This window comes from Loxodonta africana, chromosome 2 (assembly GCF_030014295.1).
Source record: "Loxodonta africana isolate mLoxAfr1 chromosome 2, mLoxAfr1.hap2, whole genome shotgun sequence".
Classification (NCBI taxonomy): Eukaryota; Metazoa; Chordata; class Mammalia; order Proboscidea; family Elephantidae; genus Loxodonta; species Loxodonta africana.
This window is the reverse complement of record NC_087343.1, coordinates 128,868,017-128,880,564: the sequence shown is the minus strand read 5'-3', so window position 1 is coordinate 128,880,564 and position 12,548 is coordinate 128,868,017. Positions and strand designations below refer to the sequence as shown.

General features: G+C 39.2%; 1 protein-coding gene across 1 annotated transcript in view; it reads right to left on the bottom strand.

The window, feature by feature from the left end:
- Window positions 1–12,548, bottom strand: part of FBN2 (fibrillin 2) — a 292,375-nt gene that overhangs the window by 196,273 nt on the left and 83,554 nt on the right. Inside the window, exon 6 of the mRNA XM_064275596.1 lies at window positions 2,384–2,581. Coding sequence (XP_064131666.1) covers window positions 2,384–2,581 — 198 coding nt within the window. The remainder of the gene's footprint in view (window positions 1–2,383; window positions 2,582–12,548) is intronic.

Below are 12,548 nucleotides of genomic sequence, written 5' to 3'. Positions count from 1 at the left end.
CTTTACAGCACTGGACTGGCTTTCAATCCTCTGGCCTTTATGTGGGTTGGGAAGATAACATCTCCGTCTCTGCCTTTGCTTATTCACATCAGTTTGAAAGACTTCAGGTCTAATTTTGTATATTATTTAATTACAACAAATAAATTTAACTTCATGTATCGAATATGAGTAATATAATTTCTGTGAATAATTCCTGTTTTCCTGTGATTCTAATCCTACTGCTATGTTACAGGACATGAACCGCCATCCTAGAGCTCGATGTTGTTGTTGTTGTTGTTAGGTGCCCTCGAGTCAGTTCCGACTCATAGTGACCCTATGCACAACAGATCGAAACACTGCCCGGTCCTGCACCGTCCCTGCAATTGTTGTTATGCTTGAGCTCACTGTTGCAGCCACTGTGTCAATCCACCTTGTTGAGGGCCTTCCTCTTTTCCCCTGACCCTGTACTCTGCCAAGCATGATGTCCTTCTCCGAGGACTGATCCCTCCTGACAACATGTCCAAAGTATGTAAGACACAGTCTCACCATCATTGCTTCTAAGGACCATTCTGGCAGCACTTCTTCCAAGACAGATTTATTTGTTCTTTTGGCAGTCCATGGTATATTCAATATTCTTTGCCAACACCACAATTCGAAGGCGTCAACTCTTCTTGGGTCTTCCTTATTCATTCTCCAGCTTTCATATGCATATGATGCGACTGAAAATACCACGGCTTGGGTCAGGCACACCTTAGTCTTCAGGATGACATCTTTGCTCTTCAACACTTTGAAGAGGTCCTTTGCAGCAGATTTGCCCAGTGCAATGCGTCTTTTGATTTCTTGACTACTGCTTCCATGGCTGTGGATTGTGGATCCAAGGAAGATGAAATCCTTGATAACTTCAATCTTTTCTCTGTTTATCATGATGTTCCTCACTGGTCCAGTTGTGAGGATTTTTGTTTTCTTTATGTTGAGGTGCAATCTATACTGAAGGCTGTGGTCTTTGATCTTCATTAGTAAGTGCTTCAAGTCCTCTTCACTTTCAGCAAGCGAGGTTGTGACATCTGCATAACGAAGGCTGTTAATGAGTCTTCCAACAATCCTGACGCCCCGTTCTTCTTCAAATAGTCCAGCTTCTCATATTATTTCTTCAGCATACAGATTAAATAGGTATGGTGAAAGAATACAACCCTGATGCACACCTTTCCTGACTTTAAACCAGTAAGTATCCCCTTGTTCTGTCTGAACAACTGCTTCTTGATCCATGTAAAGGTTCCTCATGAGCACAATTAAGTGTTCTGGAATTCCCATTCTTCCCAATGTTATCCATAGTTGGTTATGATCCACACAGTCAAATGCCTTTGCATAGTCAATAAAACACCGGTAAACATCCTTCTGGTATTCTCTGCTTTTAGTCAGGATCCATCTGGCATCAGCAATGATATCCCCGGTTCCACATCCTCTTCTGAAACCAGCCTGAATTTCTGGCAGTAGTATATCAACAGGGACCTTGTCTTTGAGGACACTATTAATAACAATAATGTATGGGGCAGATCCCTTCTCTCTGGTACCTGGGCTTAGGTTCTCACTATTTGAATGAGATTAGGAGAGAGTCAGAAAACGTTTTTCCGAGGTATTGGCATATATGTCAGTTTGTTGCACCGTGGAGGGTTGCATGTTGCTACCTGGCATGCTGGAAGCTATGCCACCAGTACTTCAAATACTAGCATGGTCACCCATGGTGGGCAGGTTTCAGTGGAGTTTCCGGACTACAACAGATTAGAAGAAAGGCCTTGCAATCTACTTTCAAAAATTAGCCAGTGAAAACCCTATGAATCACACCAGAATACTAGCTGAAAGAGATCTGGACGATGAGCCACCTAGGTTGGAAGGCACTCAAAATACACAGTGGCTGCAACAATGCACTTGAGCATACCAACCATCGTGAGAATGATGCAGGGCCAGGCAACAGTTCGTTCTGTTGTACATGGGGTCACCGTCAGTTGGGGCTGACTCAACGGCAACTAACGAGTTCTGAGTAGGCAGATTGGGGGTAGGGGATTAGTGGGATGTGGATGAAGGCACAAAGTGCTTCATCCTCTGACTCTATTAAGTATTTCAAACTGCAATTTTTTTTAAAATTTACTTGTTCATAAGTTTTCCCTAGGATCTGTTATCTCTTCTTCTCCATTAATGTCAAGAGTTGAAATGTAATTGTTTACTAGGTAGCTAAATGATAAACCATCTCTAATCTGGCTGATTAATCAGGTCCCTCTTGGAAATGCATATTGTGTTAAAAGCTACCATCTGCAGTGTCAGAAACCACAAATTCAGGGGAAAGAGGCCTGACGTGTTGGGGACTGCTCTGCCGGACTCAGTGCACATCTGCAGACAGCTGACTCACCTTGGCATGCTCCAGTGCGGATGTTGGGGATGAAGCCCCTTCGACAGGGCTGAGGCTGGGCTGGACACATCTCACAGGGGTGGCCCCAGGCCCGTCCAATGGTGGCACAGCACAGAGTCTTTGTGCAGACAATTCCTGTCAGCTGCCCTTGGCACATTTGGTTGTTGACCTGAGTGAAACACGGGCCTGTCCTGTAATCTGGAATATGAAGTAAGGAAAGATAGATTTTATGATCTTATACCAATACCTCCAAATGCATAAAACAGAGACTATTTTGTCTGACACTAAAGTATCTAAACACAAAAAGCTTTAAAGTTTCATTTTGAAAATTCATATTTTCAATCATGAGAAGTGCATTAGAAAACGTCAGTGCGTTCTATACTAGAGATTGTAAATGAGTAGCTTACAGACTGTATCTGGTACACAGATGTGCTTTTCTTGGCCCACATGATATTTTAAAAGAATTTACATTAATAGTCAACATTTTTTAATTGGGAAATTTTGCATGAAATTTGTATTTTTGGTTTTTCCTGAAAAGCTCGAAGTCCTGGTCATGCTAGGCCCACCTTGCTGTATGGCAATGATGGAATGAAGAGTGTCCTTTCCAGAACACACAGCCCCATCCACTCCTTACTCCTAGCCCTCTTCACTTTTTGGTATGCCTTGTCTGGCCCCACAGCCATCTACACTTTTATGACTCCTCTTTACCTAGCAAAGATTTTCTTTTTTCTGGCTTGTTTGAAAATATTTCAGAACATCAAAACAGAATCAACAAATATATTTTAGGCAGTCTAGGTTTTTCTATTGATATTTAGTTCTAACAATCTGATTTTGGTTTTTCTGGTTCTATGGGTGGAGCCTTGGTGGCATCCTGGTTAAGAGCTCGGTTGCTAACCACAAAGGTCAGCAGTTCCAATCTACCAGCTGCTCCTTGGGAACCCTATGGGACTGTTATACTCTGTTCTATAGGGTCACTATGAGTTGGAATCGACTAGACAGGATGGGGTTTTTTTTTTAGTTCTATGGGTAGCTCAGTTAGGAAGACGCTACTAATGAGATCCATGTGAGTCTTTATAGGTAAGTTAATATTTGAGCTCTGTCCCTTAGCAGATGACTGTTTCATTGTCCAGCTGTTATGATCATGATAAAGTTCTTTCATAAATATGTGTCACATATGATATTTAGGCAGACTGTTTGTTAAACACTAAGGACAGTCCATTAGACCCTTGCATCTCAAAGTGCGGTCTGTGGACCTGCAGCATCTGCATCACCTGAGAGCATGTTAGAAATGCAGACTCTGATACTATTCCAGACACACTGAAACAGAATGCATATTTTAGCAAGATACTCAGAATATCCATACCCCCCTTAAAGTTTAAGAAGGACTGATTTAGACTAAACCAGTTGTACTTGAGTCGATTCAGGCTCATGGTGACCCCATGTGTGTCAGAGTAGAACTGTGCTCCACAGAGTTCTCAATGGCTGATTTTTTGGAACTAGACTGCCAGGTCTTTCTTCTGAGGCATCTCTGGGTGTACTTGAACTGCCAACCTTTCAGTTAGCAGCTGAGTGTATTAACTGTTTATACCACCCTGGGATATTTCAACTCTATTCTTCTCTCTGCTATAATTTATGTCAATGAACCCCTAGGATGCTCAGTGTACTTTTTTTTGTTTCGTTTTCTTTTTTTGCCCACTTTTTCAATGATAGTTTTGCCAGATCTAGTATTTTTTTTTTAATTGGACTTTAGATGAAGGTTTATCAAATAAACTAGCTTCTCATTAAACAATTAGTACACATATTGTTTTGTGACATTGGTTGCTAACTCCACGACATGCCAACACTCTCCTTTCTCGACCTTGGGTTCCCCATTACCAGCTTTCCTGTCCCCTCCTGCCTTTTAGTCCTTGTCCCTGGGATGTTGTGCCCCTTTAATCTCATTTTGCTTTATGGGCCTGTCTAATCCTTGGCTGAAGGGTAAAACTCAAGAGTGACTTTATCACTGAGCTAAAAGGGTATCGGGGGCCATCAGTATATATATTTTTTTTAAAAGCAGGTGTGAATCATAAACCAAATAGTTTTTACTTTGAGGTTGTTTTGTTGTTGTTGCAGTTTTAAGAGAAATGAGAAATCAGAGGAAGGTCAGTTTCACAAGGATTGAACCATTTGGTGATCCACATTTCCTACAAAATTGCAACAGAAATATGTGAAAAAGGCATAGTTTTCCTTTTCACATAGATTGTATACACAATTTATTAACTCTTGAGAATGCAAAGTGACAGGCTTTCCTGATGAGCCCCAACACAAATTGCATTATTGCATTTGGAGGGAAAAGCTAGGTTAAATTTAGATTTCTGTAAGAACAAAATAATCTCACATTCAAAGGAGGAAGAGTCAATTTTAATGAAGATGAGGCTTTCTCATATATAGGAAAGAACATACTAAAAGTTTAATAGAAAGAAACAAAACCTAGAATAGGTAACTTTTCTGGCAAGCTGATTTAACATTCTCTTACTCTGCAGCTGAATTTCAACAAAAATAGCTCATTTTAATCTCCTGCATAGGAACAACAGACGTGTTGGCTGCAAATCGTGTTTTCGAAAAAGATGAACTTAGGAGCCTATGTGTAGAAACGTCAACCTTGTAAATAAGCATACTTCCCACACCACAAATTGCCAGGTCATAAATTTTTAAACCTATTCTATTGTCCTTCAGACAACACATATTTTGCCATTTTAAATAAATAAATATTACCTGAACCAGTACCAGCTGCCATCAAGTCAATTCTGACTCATGGTGACTCCATGTATGTCAGATTAGAACTGTGCTCCATAGGGTTTTGAATGGCTGATTTCTTGGAAGTAGGCTGCCAGGCCTTAGACTCACAATAGATTGTATCAAGTCTTAAATAAGTAGGATAAAGTTTTTTTTTTTTTTTGCAAAAACATAAAACACTTATTTTCTTGTAGATTCACGCATCTGTATCTATGTCCACGTTCTGCATGCTTCTCAGGAGTCCTAGAAAGAAGTCTGCATGACCTCCCTCATGAGCCCACTGTTAAGTAAACCAACTTGTCAGGAAGTTCATTCTATTTTCTAACTATAACACCTTCTTAAAATTATGTCCTCTTAGTCTAGTCTCTTTGGAGATGGAGAATATTTGCATAAGAATTTTTTTTTAGTCTAGTCTCTTTGGAGATGGAGAATATTTGCATAAGAATAGCTGCAAATGTTCTGGCAGATGACTTCATTTTGAAGGTGCTAAAAAAAACAAAAAAAAAATTTTTTTTTTTTTAATTAAGCAACCCTCACACTCCAGAAAAGACAAAGTACACCATTTCTTATTTTATTTGCTTGTATTTCATTCCATGGCAAATTGTACTGAATTTATTTTCTTATACGACACAGTAAAACCTGTGAAAGCAGGAGCCTATGTAAGACGGAAACCTGTCAGGGAAGGAAAACTCAAATATTTTCCACTAAAATGAGAGGTAGAAAAGAGGTAAGACTGTTCTCTGTCAAAGGCAGGAAACTCGCGAGACCTGGAAAAAGGCAGTTGAGTTCCGGCTGTCATGGGTTTCACTGCACATTTTTCTCTCTGGTTGACAACTAATTACTTTAAAATTTAAACCTCCAATTCACTCAAGAATCACTGACCTGAAAATTATGAACAAATAATGGATATGCTTGAAAAGGATATAAATTTCTTGTGCAGTTTAAAACATTCTGTCACAAACTCTCCTTGAATTTTTATGGACAAAAGGATCCTGAAAGATCTTAAATGTCATTGGCTGTGCATTCTCTTCGTGCAAGTTTATACAGGTGTCACAGCTCATGGGAAAAATATTAATGTATATCACACTAACCACTCATAGTCAAGGCAGCACTTTCAGTGTGTTAGCAGAGTATAAAAAGAGAGAACTGTCTATCAATTGGTATGTTGGAGCTAGTGGGCTGGAAAGAAGGCTATTTTCCTCATTACTACACAACCAAGAAAATTGTATTAAGAATTAGTCTATAACAGACAAACATCACTATTTTGATTACCTAATATCCAAGTGGAAACCCTGGTGGTATAATGGTTAAGAGCTCAGCTGCTAACCAAAAGGTCAGCAGTTTGAATCCACCAGGCACTCCTTGGAAACCATATAGGGCAGTTCTACCCTGTTCTATAGGATCACTGTGAGTTGGAATCAACTCAATGGCAACAGGTTAAGATGTCTAAATGGAGGCGTCTAGTGGAGGTTAAATACAGAACTCAGAGTGAACATGAGGATTGGAGATACATGTTTATGGTTTTCTTTTTTTTTTTTTTTTAATGAATGGGTGTAGATAAAAATCCCTTGGGGATGAGAGAGCAGCACATCTAGGATAGAGTCTTGAGGAATCCCAGCATTTAATGGCAGAGTAAAGGAGGATTAGAATACTGAAGAAAAAGGAACTGGATATCCAGAGATTGAAGAAAAACCAGGAGAGGGTGTTGTCACAGAAAAGAGGAAGAATGTGCTGCGAAAAGTAGGGTCAACAGTATCACATGCTGCTGAGAGGTCAAATAACACAACGTAGCTTAATAAGTTTGGAAGTCATTGGTGACCTTAGAAAGAGGTCTTTCAGGGGCGTGATGGAGGCTGCAGCTACACTGACGAGGCTTAAGGCATAAGTGCGAGGTGAAAAACTAGAGACGGTGACTGTGTGTACCACAAGACAATATTTGGTAAGGAAAAGACAGAAATAGGGTATCTGGTGGGGGACATGGGGTGAGGGATAGGGGTTTTGTTTCTATTTATTTCTATTTTAGTGGAAAAGACTTGAGCATGCCCTGGTGGCACAGTGGTTAAGCGTTTGGCTGCTAACCAAAAGATCAGTAGTTCGAATCCACCAGCCGCTCCTTGGAAACCATATGGGACAGTTATACTATGTCCTGGAGCATCCCTATGAGTCAGAATTGACTGATAGCCAACGGGTAAAAGCCAGTGGGAATGACACAGTTGAAAGGGAGAGCGTATAAGTGAAAAAAATATAGAATAATAATTTCTAGTATAAGATCCCAGGGAGATCAGGCTGAGTGAGATACCAAAATTGGTGTGGAGGAATTATTCTTAATTAGGAGAAGAAAAGCACTTCTTCCCTTGTAACCTGAGGGAAGAAGGCAGGATGCATATGCGTATAGGCATATTTGTACGGCCGAAGTAAATGAGCAATCCTCTCCTATGCCTACTATTTTCTTTATGCAACAGGAGGTGGGGCAGTAGAGTTGGCTGGGGACTCAGGTCTTTCAGGCTGAGATGGCACTGCAGATACCAGGAGAGGGAACTGACCTCCAAACTGAGTAGATTCCCGGGTGACATCATAGCCTCTCTATGGCAGATAAACAAGATGAACTTATAGCGGGCCAATCTGCCTGCATTGTGACTTTCTTCAGCAGCTCTACCTAGCTGAGGCTCACTCAGAGAACTCTAGATCAGGGTTCACTAAGGGCTGGGGTTTTGTCTGTCAGATGTGAACAAAAATACAGGATGGCAAACGAGTTTAGGGAATTGTGAAGCACATTTTGAAATTACAGAGTCAATGAGCTGAGATGGTAATTGTCTTCCTTAATTGACAAGCATCTTTCAAACTCGGGAAGTTCTGAGTGAGGTGTAGTAATACTTAAGGAAATAGAAACCATTAAATTAATGCTCTGCTTGAAGCAATCTGTACAAAAATTATTCACCTGTAATGTTTAAGAACATTTGACCCATTCTACTAGACTACACTGTAACCACAATTTAAAATGAATGATGAAGTAACTTAGAGTTGTGATTTTTAAATTAAAATGCCTCTATTTTCATGTAAAGTACTGGATCATTTTAGTTAACTTTACATTTTTGTAAGTTTGAGTATTCATAATTTTAATCTTTAGCTTATTAAATTTACAAGTTATTTGAGTACTTGCAAAGGTTTTTAAATTGCACAACTGAAGTACTTAAGAAAGATATCAGATTATTTAATGTATAAAAATCATTTAAAATGCATGGAGGTGTTTCATTAACTAAGTATTAAAGTGGAACCAAGTATCATCTAAAGGCCCCTTAAAGTGACCACTAAAATCTACTTGACTTATTAACAGAATAATGATATTTATAAGCAGACCTTAAAAGTTCGATAACTGGGGTTTTGAAATTGTATTTTAATAATGTAAACTTTAATATCTAACACCAAAATAAATTTTCAGTCTTTTTTGTATGCAGACTCACTGTTGAGAGCACAGACAAATCCATAGGTAACACTGACCAGTTCCCTTGTGGTGGATATTCATGTTGTTACAATCGTTTACATGTGCACACAGGGCTACATGGGCATTCCTGAGTGCACTGACTAATGGCATACTTTGCCAAGTGTTTCTGGAAGGTAAATTTTTGCACTGGAATTGCTGGGCCAAGTGTCCAGTTTGAAACATTGTGGAACTGCTCTCTGAATAAATAGGTGGTGCCAATTCACGCTTTTCATCACTACCACAGGAAAGGTTCCATTTCCTCACACCCTCGCCAACTCTGAGTAGAGGCAACCACGAGTATTCATTTAATGAGTGAAAAATAACAGCTCATCATTTTGAATTATGGCACTAATTCACTGTCCCCATTTACTGAAAAATCAAGGAAGGAAAATTAACTCTGTGGCACACACTTTTCAGTTACTCTTTCTATAAGTTATCTCTTATCGTGAAGTGTTAAAAATATTTTGCCATTTTAACAAATGAAAAAATTAAAAGAAGTTAAGTAATGTGTGAAGAATCAAGCAGCTAGAAAAAAATGAAGCTGAGATTCAACTTGATATCTTGAGATACACCTCTCCAAAGCACTTGCTTGCTTTACCCCATACCAAAACCAAAAAAACCAAACCTGCTGCCGTCGAGTCAATTCTGACTCATAGCAACCCTATAGGACAGAGCAGAATCGCCTCATAGAGTTTCCAAGGAGTGCCTGGTGAATTCAAACTGCCAGCCTTCTGGTTAGCAGCCGTAGCACTTAACCACTACACCACCAGGGTTTCCACCCCTAAACCATGTGTGCTATGTTCATGAAACCTGAGCCATTCTGAGCTTATAGCAGCTTTGCCTTTTTCTCCCTCCATATTCTAAGATTACAGTAGCTTTGCCTTCTCCTAACAGACCAAAGCCCTTTACGACTCTGAGTATTGTTACAGCTCCACAGATGCTCTCCTCGACCAAGCATAATCTCCTAACTCCCAATTTAGCCATCCCAGTTTTGCTTTAATCCTGATTTCTCTTAAAGATGAGCCTCTATCTACCCACGTTATATGAGAGAGAAATTATCTCCCCGTGCATACAGAGATACATTAAAGGCTTTGCTTTTGCAAATAGATGAGTAATTACTTTAATTTCCACAGTTGTGTTACATTCTATTTCTAACATAATACCATTATTTAATATTTCAGTGGTACACAGACTCAGCAAAAGAAGGGCCCCTTTGACCATTCTCTACAGTCTTTCAAAGCACAAGGCTTCTGCCGACATCAAAGAGCACTCTAAGAATGAAGAGGCGGGAAAGATAATTAGGCACTGGCCAATGATGCAAATAAAATTGCTATCTTTGATGTCACGTTTCATAAGGATGAAGGCCATCAAAGATGTGGTCCTAAAATTCATGGTTTATGAACCTAAAGTGCACGCTTTAAAGAACAAAACCAATTAAATAGCTTTAAGGACAACAGAAAATACTGAAGATAAAAATCAAGATTATTTAAGCAGAAGGATTTTGTTACTTCTAAGGAATAAAGTTAAAGAGACAAAAATATTCTGTTATGAGTTAAAAGAGGACCACAGAACGTCAATGTTTACCACAAAAGATGGGTTATATGCAAACTGAATCAACAACGTGCCAGGTTTAATGGTGTCTAAAACTACAGTATAATTGTATAGTTACGTTTGCTATCTTAACTGTAGTTAAATGGGTCTGAATTTATTTCAGAGAAAAGTGATGTGTGCTTACAAAACAATTATTGTCAACAAAATCAGAAACTAAATGAAAACAAAGTGCTTGAACAGATTTATACATCCCTGGATACTATGACGGAAACCCTGGTGGCTTAGTGGTTAAGTGCTAGGGGCTGCTAACTAAGGGGTCGGCAGTTCAAGTCCACCAGGCACTCCTTGGAAACCTTATGGGGCAGTTCTGAGATATGCAGCCAAATGCATGCTACTATATATATATATATATATATATATATATATATACAGCCAAGTGCATGCTACTGAGTCAATCAAACCTAATAAATCACACCAGGGCTTTGAACTGGTTTGAAAATGGTTCAGCCATGGATGATGTAAATATGCATCGCATAGTAACTTAATCTGCTGCCATAAAATTTTTGATCCAGGAAACAAACAACGGCACCCTGCTCAAAGATGGCGGCCAACTGCACCACTTTGAATGTGTGTTGCTCTCCACAGTCCTGCCAATAATACAGTCTTTCACATCAGGCTCCCATAACATTCAAAGTGGTGTTACTGGCCACCATCTTTGAGTGGGTCAAAATTCAAAGCGCAACAAAGTCGGTTGCTATGCAACATGTATTTACAAAGGCCATGACTGAATCATTTTTAAACTGGTTCAAAGCCCTGAATCACATCCTTCCTAGGAAACATAATGAATTACATAATGGAAAAACAAAATCCCACTCTATAATTCTAGCCTGACATATGACATTCAGTATAACATCTAACTCGGTATTGATCTTGGATTTCTGTTGAGGAGAGTGTAATGCCATGTTATTCCTTGCTTGGGTTTTCATCATTTAGGAGTTTTAGAGAAATGCTGAAAAGGCAAGAAGAACATTTAGGAGTTTTAGAGAAATGCTGAAAAGGCAAGAAGAAGATCATAGATTTTATGGTCTTCTTAGAGGAACCCGACACTTAATATCAATAAATACAATTGAGTTTTGGAGTGGGAGCCCCTGCCCCTGACCACTGCTCAAGAAGGTATAGTGGTGGTCACCTGATCTTGTTGGCACTGGTGTTTCAGGGTGGGGAGTGGTCTCTACTAGTGAACTGAATCATTCCTGATCTTCATGGCTGTAACCTTGTACCTGTTCCTTATATATTGGCACCAGGACAGGCTTGAGAACAAAAATATCTCCCTGCTACATCCCAGGAAAAGGGACACAGTACTAAGATACTAGCTTAGTAAAATAAAAACGACCATATTTTTTTCACAGCCTGAAAGTTTGTAATTGCTATTTAGCCTCACTGGCACTGGCACTGAGGAATAGATACTTCATGAATGGACAAATAAAAATTAAAAAGACTAAAGTCTTTCTTTGGCTTAGGAATGTAAACCCTTTCAATATTAAGATTCAACAGAAGAACTGAAAAGGGAAATGGTCATTGTTTCAAACTGAACTGGTTGTCTGGAAGATCAAATGGAAGAAATAGCTCAAAACAAAGAGCAAAACTGTTAAGAAATGAAGATCATAAGTAAAAGATAAGGATTGAGAGGAAAAAAGAGACCCCAGATAAATAAAGCATTACTGAAAAAGAAGAACAAAGTGGGAGGCCTCACTCTACCTGATTTTAGAGCCTATTATACCGCCACAGTAGGCAAAACAGCCTGGTACTGGTAAAAAAACAGACTCATAGACCAATGCAACAGAATTGAGAATCCAGACATAAATCCATCCACACATGAGCAGCAGATATTTGATACAGGCCCAATGTCCATTAAATGAGGAAAAGACAATCTTGTCAACAAATGGTGCTGGCATAACAGGGTATCCATCTGCAAAAAAATGAAACAAGACCCATACCTCACTCCATGCACAAAAACGAACTTAAAATGGATCAAAGACCTAAACATAAAGTCTAAAACGATAAAGATCATGGAAGAAAAAATAGGGACATTAGGAGCCCTAATACATAGCATAAACAGAATACAAAACATAACTAAAAATGCCATAGAGAAACCAGATAACTGCGAGCTCCTAAAAATCAAACACCTATGCTCATCCAAAGACTTCACCAAAAGAATAAAAAAGACTACCTACAGACTAGGAAAAAGTTTTCAGCTATGACATTTCCAATTAGCACCTGATCGCTAAAATCTACATGATTCTGCTAAAACTCAACCACAGAAAGACAAATAACCCAATTAAAAAATGGGCAAAGGAT